Source organism: Cololabis saira, chromosome 22 (genome assembly GCF_033807715.1).
Source record: "Cololabis saira isolate AMF1-May2022 chromosome 22, fColSai1.1, whole genome shotgun sequence".
NCBI classification, from domain to species: domain Eukaryota; kingdom Metazoa; phylum Chordata; class Actinopteri; order Beloniformes; family Belonidae; genus Cololabis; species Cololabis saira.
This window is the reverse complement of record NC_084608.1, coordinates 22,951,100-22,974,376: the sequence shown is the minus strand read 5'-3', so window position 1 is coordinate 22,974,376 and position 23,277 is coordinate 22,951,100. Positions and strand designations below refer to the sequence as shown.

At 41.8% G+C, this 23,277-nt stretch overlaps 1 protein-coding gene across 7 annotated transcripts in view; it reads left to right on the top strand.

The window, feature by feature from the left end:
* The window catches only part of LOC133422991 (RNA-binding Raly-like protein), a 175,847-nt gene that overhangs the window by 106,645 nt on the left and 45,925 nt on the right, over positions 1-23,277 (top strand). The window contains exon 1 of one of the 7 annotated variants that reach the window (XM_061713073.1): positions 20,260-20,432. The exons of the other annotated variants lie outside the window; for them this stretch is intronic. Within the exon in view, the coding sequence (XP_061569057.1) occupies positions 20,393-20,432 (40 nt within the window). The 5' untranslated portion in view covers positions 20,260-20,392. Of the gene's footprint in view, positions 1-20,259; positions 20,433-23,277 lie in introns of those variants that run through there. 7 annotated transcript variants of the gene reach the window in all.

Below are 23,277 nucleotides of genomic sequence, written 5' to 3'. Positions count from 1 at the left end.
AAAGAAAGCCTGACACCACCCAAGTAGAATCAATTCCTGCACCCAGAAATTTTCTGTGCTTGTAAGTTGTGAACAGAATCAGTGATAAGGGGGAACCCTGACAGAGCCTAACTCCTATGTTCACAATACTCCCAAGAGACACACCACAGGATACCCCAGGGGACACGGTCAAACTCCTTTTGCAAGGCCAATAAGCACATGTGGACAAGCAGGGCAAACTCCAATGACCTCTCCAAGCCCAAGGCCCTCATGTGGGTATAGAGCTGGTCGAGCGATCCGCAGCCGGGATGGAAACCACATTGGTCCTCTTTAATCTGAGGTTTGACGATATACCGGACTTTCGTCTCCTCTCCAGAACCCCTTCATAGGCTTTATCAGAGAGGCTGAGGAGTGTATTCCAATTATACGGTAAATCACACTGCCTCCTTCTTAAAAAAGGGAAGCCACCGCCCCAGTCTGCTAAAACTCTCCTTCGATAAGAGTTCAGTTGTTCAGTCCAAAGATGTGCTCGTTAGTGCACATGATCAACTGTCTGTGATGAGCTCGGAGGGGGAGCATAACTCAGATGCTTGTTGTGTGTCTCAGAGGAAAAACTGACAAACTGCAGCTTTGTGCACTCTGGTGGAATGGAGCTGTTTTCAATAGATAGCAGCTGGTTTGAAGCGCAGTACTGACCTTGACGGTTCTCTGTGGCTTGTTCTAACATCCTAACGAGCCCGTAGCCTTGTGGATGAGTGGTTAGTTATATAACAGATACCGTCTACGTGATAAGTGGTACATATAGGGAGATTATGATGAGAATTATAAAAGTCACTAAAATCTAAAACCAATGGATAAATAGAGGTGAGATTATTCAGTTGAAGCTTAGTGTGACTCAGTGTAAAATCAGTACCAAAGCCTCTTAGTTTTCAGAGTATGCAAGCACACTCAAGTGGGCTCTTGCAACTGATGAGTTCGAGCACTGGAGCTGTAAAGTGTGGCGCACGTTTGTCAGTAGCCTACCTGTGTGACAGAACTATTAATGAGCTGTGTCTGTATTTATGCACCTCATCTAAGAGGCGAAGATGGGCTGCCTTTGTGGGAGACGTTCTGTCAAATGAAATTCAAACCTCGGCCAAGATGAGTGCTTCTTATAACAAAAGGAGATTTCATCAAGTATTAATTTGGTTTGAAATTACGGGTCAAGACGGCATCAGTGTCCTGTCTTCATATGGGGAGAAAATGAGATCTCAGAGCCAGGAATATTTATGAAAATACCCTTTTTGACTCTGTGGGCTTTGAGCGTCACACTGTGGTGCTCTGTGGTTATTACAACTTCTGACCAACTGACATTCATACGGATAAAGACGCATGTGTTATGTTTTTATCGCAGATTAAATACAAAAAAACTGTGTCTTAAGAATCATGATAAATCATGAATATTACTTAATAATTCATGCCATTATTAATCATGTTAATTAACCTAATGAGTATGGTAACCTTCTGATGCACAATAATGGCTATAATGTTAAAATAAACACATTTACTCTGCTAGCAGTGCACACTGCACACACATGAAATAACTGTTAATAAAGGTCTAAGTAGATAATTGTACAATATTTAGTAATGTATTATATTTGGTGGTGCATCTTTAGTATAATCATTTGACAAGAGCTGTATTATTTTCTCGCACGAAGAAGACTTTAAATTCTTTATTAATGATCAAACATACCTGAATCTTTAGGTTTTGATCAATCCGCCTTTCTTCGGCACACTTGGAGATATACAGTAAAGGGTGGTGACAAACTCAATTGAGTAATTGTAATTAAGCATTTGTTTGCATTATTTTTATTAAACCTTTATTTAAGCAGGGGAAGTTCAATTTACAAGAAATCCCTGGACAAAATAAGAGCAGCACAGAACAATTACTATCATCCAGTAAAGAACCATAAACGTACAGGAGTGAGACATTTGAGCAATGCGTATCATCAAGTGTCAGCTTCCAAGTTGTTAAAATGACTTTGATTTCATTCAACTTGATCAAATTCTTCAATTTCAAGCTTTCCTGAAGCTGAGTCCATGCAGTGGCTTGAGGCTTGAAGCGTATGTAAACACTACCCCAGATTGGCTGCAGGAAATCACTCCCAGAGGGTTGCCTCACATGTGGATTTAAAGAAATGCACATGTGCATCCACATCAACATTATTATAGTTTGTTAAAAATGCAAATGGGGTGGGGGGTGACGACATCCACTGCCAATCCAGGAAGCAGGAACACACGGAGACACACGTCAAGCACTGGAAATCTGCAACAAAAAACCACAAACAAAGCACGAAACCGGCACGGAGCCAACCAAAACACGAACAGCAATCGACCTAAATCTTGAGATCTGATCGCAGTCTGAGCTAAGCTATCGCTACCGCTACCTAAACCCAAAAACTAGAGAGCCAGCATGCAAATGTGGATATTTGAGAAGTGGCAGTATTGCTGCACATCTAAAAATGTTTTGATAGTCATGACTTTATTTAATAACGCTGCCCATTGGTTTAGATTTGAACATCCTGGGTAATAAAAAGGATAAAAGATGGTAATAACTGAAATATTTGCCATTTAAGAGCCATGTGAACGATTCTTGGTCAAATCATAAAATAGTTTCTGTTGAAAAATGCTTTTCAATAAAAAAAAAGAACAAGAACACAAATCCATCAAAATACCTTTTGGAGTGACGTGGAGTATAATATAAGATAGCTGAAAAAAAAAGACAAATGATGTCTTCAGAGGTTCCCACAAAAAATTCCGTGACAAGAAACGGTGTCAATAGAAATGGTTTAAGGTATCTGAATATCAGTCACAGCAGGAGCAGTTGTAGTTGTTGCACTGACTGTCCACCTTTATTTTATTCATTTCTCCACAGCACCCCCCACCCCCCCAGTTTGAAGTGAACTTCATTTCATGATGTTCTTTGTCTCCTAAAGTTCTTAAAAGCAAATCTGACAATCCGCCATTAATCATCTGTGGCCCATTGATCACTGGTTTCCACACGAGGGCCACTTTCCAGCTAAGGGTAAAGAATTTACAGGCTTGTTAATCTCAAATGAAGTTAAAGTAAAAAATGAAGTAAAATCCATCAGCATCAGGTTTCCCCTTTCAAGCCCTTTGGTTGAAATCATTCAGTTGCAGCTCTATTACATCCAGGGGACGTTATTGTCTGCGTATTGGATTTTTCTAACCCCTGCCAGCATGTGCGGTTGCTATTATCTCTGCTGACTGAAAGAATGGCTGTGGCACTGATAGCGTCGCGGCTGAATTAGATTTGGCAGACTTTAATGCGCGTACTAATACCGACTGCGACTAGTTCAACATTTGAATACTTCTTAATATGATTCTTTGCAGTCGGCTGACCCTGACAGATGGAGAAAAAGAGAGCGTATGGGAAGCAGAAAGAGAGTCAAGTCTAAGTGAGGAAGTGAGGAAGTTGGAGGGGGTAAGGGAGGGTTACAGAAGGACGGGGATAATGAGGCGGATTAGAGGCTAAACAAAAACCAAATGAGTTCTTACTTGGGGGAATGAGGCAGCCGTCGTGAATGTAAATCACTATATGGCGTGTATTAAAAAAATAATTTCAAAAGTTCAAGAGTTCAAAAATGTATATGTTTAATCAAATATGTACAGTATATCTATCACTGAATTTTAATTGTTCTGTTTAATTAGACTGCAATTAATTTGTACATGGTTCAATAAAGTTTGAGAGAAATATATTGCTATAGATAAACTAGACCAAATAATGCCTCAGTACTAATTCATGTAACATTTAAATTCAGAAACATAATCAGAATCAGAATCAGAATGAGAATCAGAATCAGAATCAAAGCTTTATTGCCAGGTCAGACATAAATCAGACGAGAGAACTTGACTCCGGTTTACACCGATGGCACCAATCTTTCAGTTGTTACAAACAATCCAGTTGTATCAGCTTTATGACATATAACTAACACCCCCACTGATTTATTGTATTTGTTTATTCCTTTATCTGTAAAAGACACCCTTCAAAGTATGAAATATGCCAAAGTCCTCTCAGGCTCCCTGTGATATTTATATTTTGTTTTACATAGTGATGTGGAAAAACAAATTAAAATCGTGGGAAGTCATGGAAAACATGGTGATACATACTAATTTGGCTCATACTGATTATTTAAAGGCACATGATAAGAGGCAGTCTGATACAAAATTGCATGAATATATTTAAAAAAAACACATCACTTCGCATGCTCATTTACTTTGAGCTGTAAATGAGTTGATTTTACTACAGATGGCTTCTGAGAAGCTCAGTTGAAGAAGCTGTGAGACAAGTTATACAGAAACTATGTAAATATCTTGTTTTAAACACGATGTTAACACTGAGTTGAAATCCCTCGGTTTAAAGCAGCTGTCTTTGTCATGCTGCGTACTCTCCACTAGATGGCGCACTTTTCCTTCATAGGTTTGATTACAGTCGCTCAAAAACGTGCTGATGCACTTCCTGCACCTTGGAAGCTATTTAGAAATATACCAAAGCCATATTAAGACACGTCTTTTATAACTTTTAACTGTTATTTATCATAAATCTCACAGCCAGTCCTCTGTTAATCCTGCTATGATAAAGTCTCATCTGGATACGGTGGCACAATGGAGCTTTGCCTTCTTTTGGATACCTTAAACCACACTCAGTTTGATCAAACTGGCCTTAATCTGAAGAAATTAGCTGTTTGAGGCTTTGTAAGCGTGGTGTGAGTAAAGAGAGATAATCTCCTGCCAATGTCAGCAGTTGACATGTTTGTAATTAGGAAATGCTAGAAGCATTCCCTGTCAAATGAGCTAAGAAAGGCTGTGAGTTGTAGGCCAATGAGATGTGATGGCTTGAGCAGATTTATATCCATCATGTAGAAAATCCTCCCCATGGGCATTGTCTGCTTTCCTCCGTCTGAGTCATGAATGAGCATCATTTGTGAACACGCTGAGTGTTTCAGCTGCCGGCTGAGATTTCCCGACAATGCAGAGCACTTCATGTTAGGGAAGACGGTACACCAATTGCAGCAAAAGGAATCCATGATCCAAAAACAATCTTTTACAGGTCTTTCAGATGAGGTCAAACACCACCTCAAATGAACAACGACACGCAACATATGACACTGCATCACATTTACTTAATAAACAGCAAACGTGCAGAAGCGGTGCAAGAAAAAGTACATATGCCCCATGATTTGATAGCTTTTAGAGCCACCTTGAGCAACAATAACTTAAAGGATTTATTTTTTTATATTATGTTATCAGTCACCTACATGGCTGTGGAGGAATTATGTTCCACTTCTCTTTAGATAATTGTTTTTTCATAAGATTTAGCTTTCAGATAAATGACTTCACAGTTGACACTGAGACAAGTGTATGCATGGACTCCATCTTTCCATCCATCCACCCTTAGGACATTGTTTAAAAGGCTTTATAGAATAAAATAGAATAGAATAGAATATAATAGATATTGTCACTATACATGGGTACAGTGAGATTAAAAGCAGCATCACCTTTCCAGTGCAAGACAGTGCAAACAGTATCAATATACAATATATACAAGAAATATAAAATAATATTAAAAAAATATACAAGTGGGTAGGGGTATGAGGACGTTAAGGTGCATTTTTAAATAGTCAAATCAAGACCTGAAATCCTATCTACAGATAATTACACATGTGGTGGAATATTGCACAGATAGGCCGGGAAAAAGTATTGCACGGTAAAAACAGTAATTGCACATGACGACATTCACATTCTGTTCAGGGCGATTATGGCTTTAGGGAAAAAGCTGTTTTTCAGTCTGTTGGTTTTGGACCTGATGACTCTGTAGCGTCTTCCTGAAGGCAGCAGGTCAGACAGGTCAGAGCCGGGGTGGGAGCTGTCTTTTATGATCTTAGTGGCTCTGCTGAGGCAGCGGGAGGTGTAAATGTCCGTCAGGGGGGGGAGGGGGCAGCCGATGATCCTTTGCGCTTCTTTCACCTCTGGAGCCTTTCCCTGTCCGCAGCAGTGCAGCTGCTGTACCAGACTGTGATACAGTACGTCAGCAGGCTCTCCATGGATGAGCGGTAGAAGGTCAGCAGCAGGTCAGAGTCCAGGTTGTATCTCCTGAGGACTCTCAGGAAGTGCAGCCGCTGCTGAGCCTTTTTGGTGATGGCGGTGACGTTCTCAGACCAGGAGATGCTGTCGGAGATGAGGAGGCCAAGAAACCGGAAGGTGTGGACCCTTTCCACTCTCTGGCCGTCAAAGGTGTCAAAAATATTCACCTTCATTACTCAGGTAGAAGTATAGATACTAGAGTTTAAAAATACTCCTGAATAAATTGAAGTAACAACTCAAGTTTTTTACTCAAGTAAAAGTATAAAAGTACCGGTTTCAAAACTACTTAAAGTATAAAAGTAAAAGTAATGTAAGGGGGAAAAAAGCCATTAAGGACAAAAGCCATTGAAAATGAATGCATCTTAGTATAACGCAAATATATTAAAGAACCATATATGTGTACTATTGAGCATTAATATGTGTTTCAGAGAGCAGGAGATATGATGACTAGTTGCCTATAAGTATTGTAATGGTGCAAAAACAAACTTCAGAGGCATGTTATCATTTATCCTAACCTTTATTGGAATGAACATCCAAGTTTAGTTGCAGGAATCTGAGGGAACGGATGTAAGAACAAAACTGGACAAGAACATCTGAAACAACCACAACCAAATTCACTCTATCCAGATGGAGCAATTTAACTGGATAGTTTTTTTTAAAGGCCGAAATGAAATAGAGTAACAATGCTGTTTTTAAAATGTAAGGAGTAAAAAGTACAGATAATTGCATGAAAATGTAAGGAGTAAAAGTAAAAAGTCGTCTGAAAAATAATTACTCCAGTGAAGTATAGATAACCAAAATTTCTACTTAAAGCAGCACTATGTAACTTTTCCACCTTAATATAATATTTCCAGAGTCATTGTGATGGTACATCAACTTCCAACAGGTTTAATGACACCTCTGTCATGGTCTGAGGGGTCTGTATCGCCTTCACTGGCACTATGTAACTTTGAGGTGGATGGTAGGAACCCTTCCGCACTACTGGTAAAGCACTACCGCTTTTGTCCAAAGGAGGCGCCAAACTCAACAAAAGCTGAAAGTTACATTGTGCTGCTTTAAGTAAGGTAACGAAATATTTGTACTTCGTTACTTGACACCTCTGCTGGCCGTTGATGTAGAGGGGGGCTGGGTCGGTGTTCTGTTTCCTGAAGTTGACAATGATCTCTTTGGTTTTTCCGGTGTTCAGAGTGAGGTTGTTCTCTAAGCACCAGGCTGTCAACTTCAGGACCTCCTCTCTGTAGGCTCCTCGTCCCCCTTTGAGATAAGTCCGACCACCGCAGTGTCGTCAGCGAACTTCACTATGAGGTTGTTGTTATGGGTCGGACTGCAGTCATTGGTGTACAGGCTGTACAGGAGGGGGCTCAGCACGCAGCCCTGTGGAGAGCCGGTGCTCAGCATGCAGGTGGAGGACAAGTGGGGGTCGAATCTCACAGTCTGCCGGTCGGTTGGTAAGAAAGCGTCCCCCGAGCGAAATTACCGGAGTCAAATTCCTTGTTGGACAATGTTCGAACCTGGCCAATAAAAATGATTCTGATTCTGATTCTGATTCTCTGAGCTATAGGCTATTCAGGACTTTATCCTGGCAACCCTTTCAAACAGGCAATAATTGTTCAGACTTTAACTGAACTGTCATGAACTCAAAAATATATTTTTTAATTGGGCCTTATAGAATCAGATATCTCATTTTTTTCCTTTTTTTTTTGAATGCCTTCTTTGGACAAAACTACTGTGATTTCCACTCCTGTGAAGATTGGCGAGTGTCTTTGATGCGTTCTTCTTAATTTTTCTCCCTTTGTATTGATCTAAATAGTTTGAAATGGCTGTTGAGACTTACTAGATTTACGGAGAGCAATAATTGCTTCTCGGAGATCCTTGCTGACTTCTATCCAAGGCCTTTATCCAGGCAATCATCCTGCCAAAGCTTCATTTATCAGGGTACATTTGATTGGATCAACTGGCTGCTACTTAATTCCTACTGAAGCAGTTAATGTGTACTTAGTTTTTCATAGAATCCTTTTGCACTTTGGTTTTGGTTAAATTAATATCGGCCCAATGCAATATGTAATTTGTTGTTTATCTTAGCTTAGTTTTAATGCTTAAAGTGTAAGACCTGTTAAGGCCTTAATGTTGATGCTGTGTTCTAATGGGTCAACTTGATTTTGTGTAAAAGGTTACATTTGTGGAGCACTTTATCTTTAAGTAACATATTATATAGCAGATATTCAGTTTATTTGTTCAATACCCTTATTTAGCTATTGGAAGTTGCATACATTCTCCATGTACATACAAAAGGAGTCAGTAACTTATTTTTAAGTAGCAGGGGACAGATCAGATGGGTAGCCTCTGTGGAAGTCTGGCTGCCAATTGAACCCTTTGGAATGATTTCCATACTGCCATGCAAAAGTTTAGCCACCCCCTGTCAAAATGTCCCTCGTGAACTGATCTCCAACAGACTTCAAACATTCTGTTCAACATTTGATATAACAACTTGTGTTTTCTTTTTGGTTTGTTTAAGTAAACTAATCATCAAGCCTCCTGCAAAATACGTTTCAAGGAGGTTTCAGTTTTTCAGGTGACTGCCTGCCTGCAGTATTGCTGCCCGTCAAAGCTTGTAGAGACTCATTCACATTCATTGGAAGGAAAGGCCAGATGGGTCACATTTCCAGGCTTTGTTAATATTCTGACTCGTCAAACCTTTTCCAGCAATCAGCAGTCATGGGCTCCTCTAAGCGGCCGCCTCGCACTCTGATAATTAAAAATATTGACGTCTACAAAAGCCGGAGAAGGCAATAAGAAGATAGCAAATCATTTTCTGGAGGCAATTTCCTTAGTTCGTGATCTAATTAAGCAATGGCAGCAAACAGGAAAGTTAATGTCTAGAAGATCAAGAAAACTTTCTACAGGAGCTGTTAATTGTTTTAAAGACCTCTCTGACAGTTGAAGTCTGTCCTGAGTATTCATCAGACTCTGGACTGCAGGTACAGCATTGTAAATACCGCGCAGCAGTTATCTGCCAACGGGCTTTATATGGCTGATCAAACTGACCCCATCCAGGAAGTGTTGACGTGTGTATTACTCAAGTAAAAGTATAAAAGTACTGGTTTCAAAACTACTTAAAGTATAAAAGTAAAAGTAATGTAAGGGGGAAAAAGCCATTAAGGACAAAAGCCATTGAAAATGAATGCATCTTAGTATAATGCAAATATATTAAAGAACCATATATGTGTACTATTGAGCATTAACATGTGTTTCAGAGAGCAGAGATATGATGACTAGTTACTATTAGTATTGTAATGGTGCAAAAAGTCAAACTTCAGAGGCATGTTATCATTTATCCTAACCTTTATTGGAATGTACATCCAAGTTTGTACATCCAAGCTGATTGATTGCAATACCACCAATAAAGCTAAGATCTCTATTGGTGGTATTGCAATCAATCAGGTTTCATCCACCAAATTTCTAGGTGTCTTTGTGGATGAGAATTTGTCCTGGAAAGAGCATATACATTCTGTAACTAACAAAATCTCTAGATCCCTTGGTATCATCAGAAGAATCAGAGGTTTGGTCCATCAGGCTTGTCTCGTTACTCTGTATTACAGTTTAATTTATCCTTATCTCATTTATGGCAACATTGTTTGGGCAAGCACATATTCATCAAATCTACACAAATTACTCATTACTCAAAAGAAATTTGTAAGAATAGCTACTTCTGCCTCCTATTTGGCCCCATCTGCCCCTTTGTTTAAAAAATTAAATTTATTATCCATCTATGATATTAACGTACTTCAATCATGTGCTTTCATTTACAAATGCACTTATCTTGCAAATAGGCTTCCAAGTACTTTCAAAGATTTTTTTAAGACCAATTCGCAAATTCATAACTATAATACCAGACAATTTGAGGATCTCCATTCTTCATTCAGTCGTACCAATAGCAGTCAGTTCTCCATCAAAGACAGAGGTTCCTCACTCTGGAACTCTCATATACTTATCGCAAAATCTTCACTGTCTATTAATAGTTTTAAACAGAGATTGAAGACCAGCCTTATTGACCAAGCGTCTAGAAGTGCTTCCACTTAATGTGGACTCACTTCTGCACGTGCACACCGAGAAATTGTCTGTTTATATCCATCTTTTTTGAATGCTGTTTTTTTTTTTTTTTGTTTTTTTTGTTCTTGCTATTATTTCAATACAATCTATTTTTCCTGGTGAGAACTTTGAATAAGCCCATTTAGGGCTTCCTTTCTCACCTGCACATATTTTCATGTTTTTTTTATGTTCATTTAAACTTTTGTAAAAAAAAAAAAAAAAAAAAAAAAAAAAAAAAAAAAAAAAAAAAGTTTAGTTGCAGGAATCTGAGGGAACGGATGTAAGAGCAAAACTGGACATGAACATTTGTGCCACAACCACAACCAAATTCACTCTATCCGGATGGCGCAATTTAACTGGATAGTTTTTTTTTTAAAGGCCGAAATGAAATAGAGTAACAAGGCTGTTTTTAAAATGTAAGGAGTAAAAAGTACAGATAATTGCATGCAAATATAAGGAGTAAAAGTAAAAAGTGGTCTGAAAAATAATTACTCCAGTGAAGTATAGATAACCAAAATTTCTACTTAAGTAAGGTAACGAAGTATTTGTACTTCGTTACTTGACACCTCTGCTAGTTTAGATGTTATTTTGGTGGAGACATCTGAAATGAGCACGGATTCAGTCGGAATGGATCCAAGGTAACGTTTCCACATCGTTGGTCGACATGCGCTAAGCTAAATTAGGTTGCTTGTGGTAAAAGTGACGGCCAGATTTGTTCATTTTGCCCATCTCCTCATTTTTAGATTGACTGGGTTTAGCCTCTGTCCTCACAGCCCCCTGACCTTTTCATCATCGTACATCTGAAGAAAAACAAGTTTTCAAGACGGCATAAAAGTGTCAGAGAAGTCTCATGCAGGAAGAATATGAATAAGTCAACTAAAGGCGATGTCAGTTATTATTATTTGAGGCAATATTTCAGGCTGCAGGATGTCTGGTAAGTCCGGTTCTCTGCCCTTTAATGCCTCCTTTAGAGCACATTACAACCTGAAACAAGAGTTTATGTGATCATATTATACATGAACATTCAGATAAGTAGTATAAAGATGATTAGAGCTACTTTAATCACATTTATTTTATTTTATTGTGTGTATGGAAATCAAATATTACAATAAAAGCTGCAGAAACTAATTTGGCTCATAACTCTGTGGTTTCACTTTCCAACTCCATTAACATGCATTTTGCATCCAGTTTTCTACGCTAATCTTTTCAAATGCTTATGAAAATATAGGATTACATTTTTATTTAAGTTAGACGCTGTCATAACATTTATCATGTTATATAGTTTAAATCAAATAAACATCCTCATCATACTGGAGGTTCTTTACGAGAGCAGCTGACTCCGTGTGAGGAGGACAAATAAGTCAAAGTCACTTAATGTGCTCAATTTAATTGATATAATTTCCTGGCACTTTGTTCTGACTGTACTGTGGAGACGGTTTGTTGCATTAATCCATCGTGGACACCAGATGTCTCTGCTTCACTTTGTAATGACGCTCGTCTCATTCCCAGTTCCAGCTGAATCCAGCTCTTTCAGGACCGTCGTCTTTGACATTCCTTTCCCTGAAAATGAAGTTGAAATTGTTGAAAGAAAATGTGTCATTGTGCAGCAGAATTGTACTGGCAGCAGCTAATACCTGAATCCCAGTGCATGGACCAGAAATCGATTCCCCTCTATTAGTTTCTTTGATTTGGCCATTTTCTCCAATTCAAAAATGAGGAATCTTATCTTTTTGCAGGTTCCAAAGTAGAAGCTTTAAAGTGACGCATCTGTCTTTGCGCAGCACGAGACCAGCTGCAGTTTTAAAGGAGAACAATCCCGATTAAGTCCTGCTCCTTGCATGTTTTAGGTTGTCCTTGGTTCCACAGCACATTAGATCTGTGCCTTTTAAAAGTGTTGTCATCCACCCCACATAGGACAATGCAATTCAGTGGAATAAACTACAAATGATCAACATCCATTCGCCTTCTTGTCCTTGTCTCCGTAGCAACACAATTCCTTTTGCAAGTAAGATGAGATAAACCCTTTCTCGAGTGTGCCCAGAGGTGGGAGTGGAATGTTATTTTTATCCTGGTGACATTGTATGCACATAGGTGAGAATAAAATGAGACCAGAGGTTGCAGTTGCCAGTGGTTAGCTGCTGGCCGAAAAACTCTTTTTGAGTTTAATCATGACCGACCCATCAGTGTTGATGGCAGCATGACAGTGATTAACTCCACTTCTGGGCGTGGTCCTATTTTGAACGTTGGAAGGCACATTACTCTAAACGGATGTGCATTTTTTAAGAATGCTTTGATCCAGATGGAAATACCTTTATTAGGAATAACTGTGAACACTTGCACAGCATGTTTTAGCCTCCCAGAGGAGAAAACCTGTTCGTGATCAGCTGATTTGTCCTCCCTATTGTGTCATAAACGGATTGATTTGAAGTTTTTATGAAACAGTATCTCAGTAACTGCCTCAGTTACGAACACCGAAGCTCTCAAATTGATGAAAATCACCTAAAATTCTGTGCAAATGAGAGCAAAGCTGTCCACAGCTTTTCTTGTACATTTAATTGTCTGAAAAACAAATTACCTTTCCTTCTGTCTCAGCCCCATTTCTGATTTAAGCTTTAAACAGACACACCTGTGGAATGGTTTGATGCCTTTAAAACAGCAAGAAATACTTTCTTTCCTGTTAAAATATTAATTTCAATTTCATTTGGAGGAGTATTTGCTTTCTGCTGGGAAGTGTGGCCTTGCGCCTGCTGTCCTCCGTCCCTGCTATCGGTTAAAACCAGCCACAGAAACTTTGGACTCCAGTCATTCCTGCCAATAACTGGATGTCACTTCACGGCCCCGTGTCACACATCAGCAACGATGAAACTGGCTCGCAGAGCTGCACGGACATCATGTCAGAGGCGAGTAGGGTGCTCAAGAACGCAATGACAGATGAGAAAATATGAGAGCAGCCGAGCAGGAGACCAAGCAGGAGTAAATCATGAGCAGCGCTGTAAGAGCAGCTCAGCGTCCGCGCTGGTGAGGCTACCCTGTGAGCTAAAAATCCCTTTGGTTCCTTTGTGCTGCTTTTATGAGGCTGGCGAGCGCTCAATTTAGATGTTATATAAAGGCCACATTAAGTCTTTTAAATACTTGAATATTCTCTCGGCACACAATCATAAGAGTCTCCAACAGACTCCCAGTCAAGAAGAGTCCAGAGTATGAAATAACAAATCAAAGCCTTTTTATTCTTTTGTTGGCTAATTTCAAAACTTTATCTAGATTTGCCCTCTAAATTAAAAAAAAGGCTTAATTCAACTTTAAAGTATCAACATCTCCATGCTTTCACTCTCTCAGTTAAAAAAAGTTCTATAAATAAAGTCTGTTATTACATCTGCACTCCTCACACGCAGCCTGGCTCCGAACCATTGGTGCTGGAGCAGTTTCTTTCAATTAGACAACGCCAGCTGGTCACTGCTAAAATGGCAAACATACAGCGACCAAACGTGATGATTTTATCATTACCAGGGCGACCAGAACACTCTGTATCTCCTGATGTATACTGGCATGCTTTCATTAGTATGTTGCTCACGCCATCGCTACGCCTTTAAACTGTCAGCGGTGGCCAGACTGCAATTTCCTCGCAACCTTGTATTTTATTTCCTACTTGCTGGTATTTGGCTGGATATATTGCAGGAAACAGCATTGCTTAAAATATCGGTGATCTCTGCTGTGTTTGTTGATCTCTCCAAAATGAATTTTCTTCTTCTTTTTTAATGTTTTTTTTTTTTTTTTTTTTTTTTTTTTTTTTTTAACTTGCCTGCACACATATTATTGATTGATACCATGACGGTAGAAACCAAAAGTGTATATATGTGCATTATTACTATATGTAATATATACATATATATACGCACACATATGCGTACACATACATAAATATACACATACAAACCCAGTGTTTTTTTTTTTTTTTTTTTTTTTTTTTTTTTTTTGGGGGGGGGGAGGGGGTGGGGGGGGGTGGTGACGACATCCACTGCCAATCCAGGAAGCAGGAACACACGGAGACACACGTCAAGCACTGGAAATCTGCAACAAAAAAACCACAAACAAAGCACGAAACCGGCACGGAGCCATCCAAAACACGAACAGCAATCGACCTAAATCTTGAGATCTGATCGCAGTCTGAGCTAAGCTATCGCTACCGCTACCTAAACCCAAAAACTAGAGAGCCAGCATGCAGGTGAACAAGCCAGTGTGTATGTCTATGTGTGTGTGTGTGTATGTATATGATCATGCATGTGTGTGTGTGTGTGTGTGTGTGTGTGTGTGTATGCGTGTGACTAAATTACTATATGTGTGTGTGTGTGTGTGTGTGTGTGTGTGTGTGTGTGTGTGTGTGTGTGTGTGTGTGTGTGTGTGTGTGTGTGTGTGTGTAATAAACCAAACAAAGCTCCACCTGAAGTGTATCTATAGTGGGGGAGGGGGGGGAGCAACCCCGCCACCCGTGAGACCAGAGGCCGACAAGGAAGAGCCCGGAACCCAGGCCACCGGCAACCCCACAGAGGGGAGAAGTAGGAGGGAGGCAACCCACCGCCTGGGAGGCCCCCCCCCCCACCCGGCGGCGGCCGAGGGGGCCCGCGGGCGGGGCCCCCACGGCGCGGAAAGAAGCAGCCAGGGATCCCGCTGCGGCGGACCGCGACCCAGGCAATCCCCGGCCACCCGGTCCGGGCCGGACACGCGGCCAGGAGGCCCTCACCCTTCAGGCCAGCGACCCCCACCCGGCAGGGGGCCAGCCCGCCCGGAGAGACAGAGCCGCCCCGGCCGCCGACGCGGGCAGGCGCACCCGTCCCCCACGAAAGTGGCCCTCCAAGACCAGAGGGGCGCCCCGCCGTAGAGGCAGCGGGGGGGACCGGAGACGGGCCCGGAGAGAGGGAACCCCCCAACAAGGCGACACCCGCGCAGGCCCGACAACGGAGGGCCCCAGACCCAGGCATCCCATTCATTCATCCATTCACCTATCCGATACCTATACTAATAATAATATAATATACTATACATAATAATAATAATAATAATACTAATAATAATACTAATAATAATAATAATAATAACCATCTTTGTATAATATAATATTGATAAATTATTAAGTTTTTGATGTCCTGCCAATGGAGGCTCAAATCTTCCATGGCAGGACCCTTCCATACCGCATTCTCACCGACACAGACATACAATCACGCACCGTTTCCCCCTCCCCGGGGGGATCCAGCACCGCCAGAAGGCACCCCAGGCTGCACGGCGGGCCCCGCCAGGCCCGGGTAACCCGACCCACCCGTCCCAGGCCCAGGCCGGTGAGGGAACGCGGGTGATGTGGGACCCCCTCCCGCCCCTTGTGTTGAGTGCATGTGATTAATGCCATAAAAACAGGGAGGAGGGAGGGCCAAGTATCGATTGACACAGACCCCCCCCCCTCCCGAACTACGTGTCCTTGTCAAATGTATTTATTAAGTGTTGAATGTGCAGTGTCTATTTTGCTGTTAAAACCGTGAGGCGGGGAGTGCCAGGCCCCGCGGGACAGTGCCCCCCACGACCCGGACCCCCCGCCTTTCGCCTATGTGCGTATGAATCGTGTAGGGGGGGCAAGAGGGGGAGCGGAGGCCGAAGCCAGGAAGCAGGACCAGCAAAGCCGGCCCTGATAAGACACCCGCGTCCCCCCACCGGCCGTCCAGTAGACGGGGGCCGGCCCCCCGAGCCGGGCAAGGGCCCCACCGTACCTCCAAGGGCGCCCCCGGCGCCGCCGGAGCCCCCAGACGGAGGAGGAAACGGTCCAACATCCTCCCATTCATACTGACAACATAAGACATAGATACCTGGGAATGGTGCCACCCCGCCGCCGCGCCCGCCCGTGCACCCCCCGGTCAGGGGAAGCCCGCTCCCCGGACCCGGCCCCACCCCCCCCCGAGGCCACCCCGGCGGACACCCCAAGGGTCCCGGAGTCCCCACATCCGCAGGGGCACTTGGCCCCCGCCCAGCGACGGAGGACCAAGGCAGCAATGCCCCCCCAGCGCAGACAGCCACCCCCCACCCAGGCAGGGCCGGGCCCTCCGGGTGGGACCCCCACGTCCACGGCCCCGCCCCCCCCCGGGAGGCCCGGAGACGCCCCAGCCACAGCCCCCCGCCCGAGCCCTCCCCAGCCACCCCCCCCCCACCACCATGAGGTAACCCCCCCCACAGGCCCCCAAGGCCCCCACCGGCTAGGGACAGGGCCCCGCGGCCCCCCCCACCGCCCCCCAGGGGCCACCAGAGGCCCGCGCCCCAGACCCCCCAAGCCGACCCCCAACCCCAAGGGCTACGAGATCACCACCCCCCCGCCCCCACTAGGTAACGAAGCCAATAAACGGGGACCACAGAGAGTTCTTTTTTAATGTTAATGCAATGATGGATTTTGTAGATGGTTCAACCTTGACAATAACGATGGGATCACTGCTCTGGGATAATAAAATCAGATATAAAACAAAACTTTTAATAACTGAATACTAAAGATTTGTAAAACATACTTTAATTTAAAAAAAGTCTTTCAATGATGACATCAAATGCCTCCATATATATATATATATATATATATATATATATATATATATATATATATATATATATATATATATAAACATATATATAAATATATACATAAAAGCCACACTATAGATTTTCAGCTGGAATGAGTGACGGCCCGAATGAGTAAAGCGACAAGATGCCACTTTTTTCCTGTAGCATTCATGACTGCCGTCTCTCCTGGTCCTTTACCTGTCATGTGTCCCCGTTTCATCAGTGACTGTGGACATCTGCTTACTTGCTTCAAGCAGCCACCTTTAGGTTGTGTGTTTTCGATTGAACCGGCTCCATCATCTCTGTGCCAAATCCAGATTTGTAATTCATCACCTTGACTCATCCACAGTCCATCTCCTTCTGCAGATTTCTTACAGCTGGACTTGTTTTTCTGCTTTGACATCTTCCTTTTGCAGCCTTCCCATTTTATTTGTTTCCAGATTCTAGGCAGAACTGGTCTGGAGCTGCACGTTTTTAGACAGTCCTCTCCAACACGCCAGATTCAATCGACTAGATCACCATCAGCGTCTGTCACCGGCCCACTCCTTTGAGCCAGGCGTGTTTAGAGCAGGGCCACCTTTAAAACATGCAGCGCCGCCGGCCTGGTGGGATATGGGTCTCATTTTCAAACGCGCTAGTGTTCTGTCAAGCTGTCGCTCTCTCGATACTTAAGCCTACCGAGACAAATCAGTTGTGTGAGTGGAAGGAGGCCTCCTGTCATCAAATGTGCCCAGTTTGAGTATAGAGATTCAGGTATTATCAGGAACCGACTTTGGTCCATCATTTAGAACGGCAGGTGATGTTTGAGACACGGCAAATAAGGATTAATAAACCTGTGTTCTGCATCGATTCTTTCACTGAGTGGTTGACAAGGACCCAAATTCAGGAGACCAGGAGACACGATGTCCAAAAAAGGTGATTTTATTATGTCAAAATCAAACCAAAAGTGCTGCAGATTCAGGGTTGACAAAAAACATGAGAACAAAAATCCAAAAGCATGACAGGACCCACGGAGGGTTGAAACAGTACGGACCAGCCAGGAGCGAGGGAAAGACAAGATATACACAGAGTGTTGGCGAGACACAGGTGCAGACGATCAGGGATGGGAACCAGGGAAGTCAAGGCAGAACTGAAACACAAAGACACGGGTTTAAAAAATAAAACAGGAACTGAAACCAAACTGTGACAGATTCCTTTGTTATATTTGTTATGTATGTTTTAAATCTACAAGGGGGAAAAGGGTTTCCTTGTGCTTTGTTTTGTTCCAATGGCAAGGCATCAAATTTAACCTGGCTGGCCACCTTTAATTCATTTTCCTCTTCTAAGCAAATAATTAGTCACCATCAAGACTTTTTTATCAAACAATTACCTTTTGTCTTTAAAAAAAAAAGGACACTACAGTTAAATTTCAAGGATTACACCTCACATTTTAACAACTGACAAAATTTGACAATGATATCACAGTTTGTGTTGGGTTGCCATGGTAACAATACACTTTAAAGTAATGTTAAAACTTAACAGATAAAAAGTTTACCACAGCCTTGCATATCATCATCTCATTGTCCCTCTCCTGCTGATCTGGGCTTTTTGTCTTATGTTTGATCTCTGTGTGAAGTTTTATCCACCAAAATTATTGTATCATTAGTTGTTGGGATTTAAATAAAGCCATTATATGTTATTGCACTATGGCAGCTGTCATATTTATACTGGGAAAGAGGCAGAACACGCTACCAGAGGATACTTTTTTTTCAATTCTTTTTTTTAAATAAATCACTGAGTTGCTGATATCAATCACTGGAGATTAAAATTATCTCAAAACCTCAGTGTTTGCAGAAATGGGGCTGGTCGTTTGCTTTACAAATCTCAAGTATGGCACATTCGCAGGGGATTAATACCACAGATATCCTGCAATTATTACAAATTAATGCAGGTCCCCCAGATCATGTGAATCCAGTGCCAATGGGGCAAAAGTCAGACTCAAATTCGAAGTGAATGAGCTCATGGACTATCCCTTGACAATTTAGGGCAGCAGGAGAAAAATATTTACAAAATATTTGGAGTGATAATTGGAACCTTAAACTACGGAAGAGTATTAGGGCCATGCAGGAGAAAAAATATTGGACAGGCGAAGATTTTTTTTTATTGTGCACTTCAAGAAAGAGCCGAAATGTCGAGAATAATGTTGAAATATAATTTCGAGGAAAAAGTTGAAATGTCAAGATTAATGTTGAAATTCAATTTCACGAATAAAGTCAAAATTTCATGAATAAAGTCGAGGGGTCTCCTCTGGCCGTTCAAATCCAGTTAGGAGAGCGACTGACAGCTATGCATGAAGCAGCCATAACTAACTAACTTACATCCTTGCAGTGCAACGTTAAGGGTACGTTTCTGAAGTTATGCAATTGCACATGTGTGATATGTGTTTCAAATCAATATTGTCATCAAATTTTGACTTTTTTTTTTTCAACATTTCGACTTTTTTCTTGAAATTGTACTTCAACATAATCTCGACATTTCGACTTTTTTCTCGACATTTCGACTTTTTTCTCGAAGTGCATAATGAAATTATTGAAATATTATCTTTATTTTTCTCCTGTCTGGCCCTAATACTCTTCCGTAGTTTAAGGTTCCAATTATGAATCCAAATATTTTGTAAATATTTTTCTCCTTGTAGCACCCTATAATGTAATAATTTCCTGAAAATTTAATAACGCCTGAAAATGTAATAAAATTTGCACTTACCTCAATCGAAAATGTAATAAGATCCAATAATGTAATAACATTTTTACCGATAATGTAATACCTTATTACATTATTGGGAATTTATTACATTTTCAGGTGGGTCTTTTTTTTTTCTTCCAAAACTGATAATGTAAGATAATGTAATATATATGTTCATTTTCAGTCCAGAGTTCTACATTTTGTGTTTTAAGCATCTAAGAATGTAATATACACTGAATTTGAAACACCAGAATGACTATTGGGTTAAATTGCAGACTTTGAGTACCATGTAATAAATTGCCAATAACGTAATAAGGTATTACATTATCGGTAAAAATGTTATTACAATATCCGTCAGGATATTTTATTACATCATTGGGGAAGTTATTACAGTTATTATTGGGTTTTATTACATTTTCGATTAAGTTAAGTGCAAATTTTATTACATTTTCAGGCGTTATTACATTTTCAAGAAATTATTACATGGCGCTACACTCCTGCTGCCCTAAATTGACAAAGGGCAGCCCTGCAGTATAAGTCCTCGTCTGAGCCACATTTATTGAAGGCTACATTTAAAAACATGTTGGAAATGATATTGTCCACTTTTCCAATTCAATCCTCCAAAAAAGTGGTTTAGTTTTTCTCATGTGAAGCCAGTTGTTCTGCTCCCTGGTGTGTGGAGCGGCCCTGGGGCCCCCGGGCCCCCCCTGTTCCCCCCTCTCCCGTCTCTCTTCATGGTACGGTCCTCGCTCAAGAAGCGCCTCCGATCCTCCGTCCGCGGGGCTAATTTACAGTATTTGTGCCCAGAAAGTGTCGCGGAAGCCCCTCGCTCCTTCTCCTCGGTGTCTGTACGAGCGCAAAGCTGGACCGGTACATGATGACCATGTACAAGGGGAAGCGTCGCAACCACCGCTGTAAGTCCTGCAGTATCTTTGATGATGCACTAAATACACTGTTGTTTCCCCTCATGCCGACGTCTCTGAGCGGCGTGCAGAATACAAGTTCCCGGGATTTGTGAATGCTTTAAAGGATCTAAGTTGACGTGAACTGCATAAAACGTTGTTTTACAGGCTTTTTTGTGATCGTATCTATGGCTGAATGTTCTTTGTAGTGAACAAATAGGAAATCGAATCACCTGCTGCGCGTTAATATCCTCTTTCTGCACGAAGCTGACAAGGTTTGAAAAGCCGCCCTGAGACCTGCTTCTTCATCTCCGGGAAAATATTTCCTCCTGTCAAGACCAGGCAACTCTTAATAGTGAAAGGAGGATGTTTAATTCCAACTAACAAGTGCCTTTTCTGTCCATGAAAGGAGTGATATTTCTGTTACTTTATGCATGAGGTGAGAGAGGAAAGCTGAAATGGGATCTGTAAAGAGTTTAATTGTTTGGTGTTTTGACATTTTTGTGAAAGCATATTAACACTTCATTAGTAAACAGAATATTTTGGGGTTTAAAAGTAGATGAGGGATGATGCAGCCTGGAGGGGACATATCCCAGAATTAGTCTGAGCTCTGATATTTAATACAGTGATATCTGAAATGACAAACCACAGACCAGCGCTCTTAGTCACAAAAATAGAAAGAGAAAAAGCAATTTGTTAAGTCTGTTTGTTGTTCTCAGATAGACATTTTGTGTCCCACATATCTCCAGAGTGGGATAAAGGTTTTAAAAAGCAGTTTGTAGTTGTCCTACTGTACTGAGAAAAGAGAACTGTGGATTTCTCTCCTGACAAAGGAAATATAAACATCTATTGTGCAACGCACAGTTCACAGAAATAGATCCTGCTGCAATTCTTTCTGGATTCGCAGCTCCAACAGACAATGTGGGAGGAAACCCAAAATTGGACGCTGAGCAGAGAAGAGTCTGTGTGGAGAGAAAGAGCAGGCGAAGGAAACCAGGTGCTTCTGCTTCCAGGCAAAAAGCGAGAGGGAGACGGTTTAAAAAGGCAGTGAATCGTTGTGCGGGGTCAGATTGATGAAGAGCTTGTTTAAAAGGGTGTTCTGAATTTGCTCTGGCAGCTATTAGGGAAAAGAGCTTGTCTGAGTCTGCCAGTGACTTTGGACTACAGGAGGAAATGTTGCTCTTTTCAGTGCAGCTGGAGTTCAGGAGTTTGGTGCTTGCAGATAAAAGATATATAATGGTCTGAAAATAAGAAAGCTACTCTTCTAACTCACTACCCGGTATCTTGTATCATGTCCTCTTGCAAAAATGATCCATCAAAATTCCACGTTCACAGGCTCGGTGGGTTGTAGTGTGTTTGTAGTGTTGCCTATTGTGGGCAATTTAATATTGATGAAAACCTCCATTTGTTTGATTTTGAGTATCTGAGTTAGACTCTAAATTGGAATAAGTGGGTATAGATAATGGCTGGAAGGATGGAGTTGGAGTCCATTAGGATTTTAAGATTTGCATTCTGGGAATCTTTGGGGGATCAATTGGGAGTCTTGGCTGCTTAATGACGGAGATTTGCTTTCTGTGCACGAGTCCATCAGCAATTGAGTTACTCCTCGACTGAAAAATTCAGTCAATGTTTTGTTATTTACATTTTTATTTCACCATGGTTTGTTTGGCCACCATCAAAATTGTGACGGGGATTTGGCCATTTTCCTGGTCATTAGTTAAAAGCCTGCACAGCCGCGGGGCCTGGGGATGGATGAAGAGCATCCCCCAGAGCCCTGCGGCTCTGGAGTTGCTTAAGGTTTCTTGATCTTGTGGGGCTGTAATGATTGACTGAGATGGACATCTTGGTTTTGCCTCCAGATTAACAGATGAGGGTGATGGTTCCAGTTGTTAAGAAGAGGGAGAGTTCATGTTACAGTGGAATCACACAGCTTCAGGCTCTGTGGGAAGATCAATGCAGGGATACTCGTGACGAGTCCGACTGACATCCTTGGATTCAGGAAGAACAACCTGTGTTTCATCATCACCATCATCCATCTTGGTCGTCTCTTGTGACAATGACGTACCACTGGCTATGATACATCAACAATGACAAAACAAGCTCACAGAGCTACAGTGGACATCATTGTGGACGTGATTGAGAAACTCACATAAGTAATGACAGAAAAGACAATGAGAGAGTGAACAAGTGAGAGAAAAAACATGAATAATTTTGGATAGCATTGTAAAAGCGACTTAACAGTTGCATTAAAAGGAGGGACGACAGGGCTTAAAATGGCAAAAGTTAACTTTGTTCTTCTTCAAGGGCGGAAGGGAGCCTCAGGATTCCATCTCTGCTCTTTGGAGACGATATGGTCCCAGTGGTGTCATCAAGGTTTTTTCTCAGTTTATTGACGAGTGTGAACGATGGAGACGAGAATCAACACCATGAAACACAACATCATCATTCTCCTGTAAAAGGTTTACTTCAAGTATCTTGGAGCCTTGTTTAAGGGTGGGGGATGAATTTGATGGTGGGTTAGTGTAGCAACTACAGTAATCCGGTAGTAGAGAGCTGAGCCAAAAGGCATTTCTCCGTGTTAACCAGTCTGTCTATGTTCTTACCCTCACCGATGGTCATGAATAGTGGATGATTATTGACAGAACAAGATCCCATATACGAGTGGTTGAAATGAGTTTCTTCTGGCTGGACTCAGCTGTAAACATATGGTTAGAAGTTCAGTATATTAGGAAGTACTCGACATGGGAGGCATGGTTCAGACATCTGGTTAGGATGCGTCCCAGACGCTTCTGGATAAGTTATTTCAGACATGTTCAACTGAGAGGAAGGCTTGGGCTGAGATCCGTGACACGCTGGA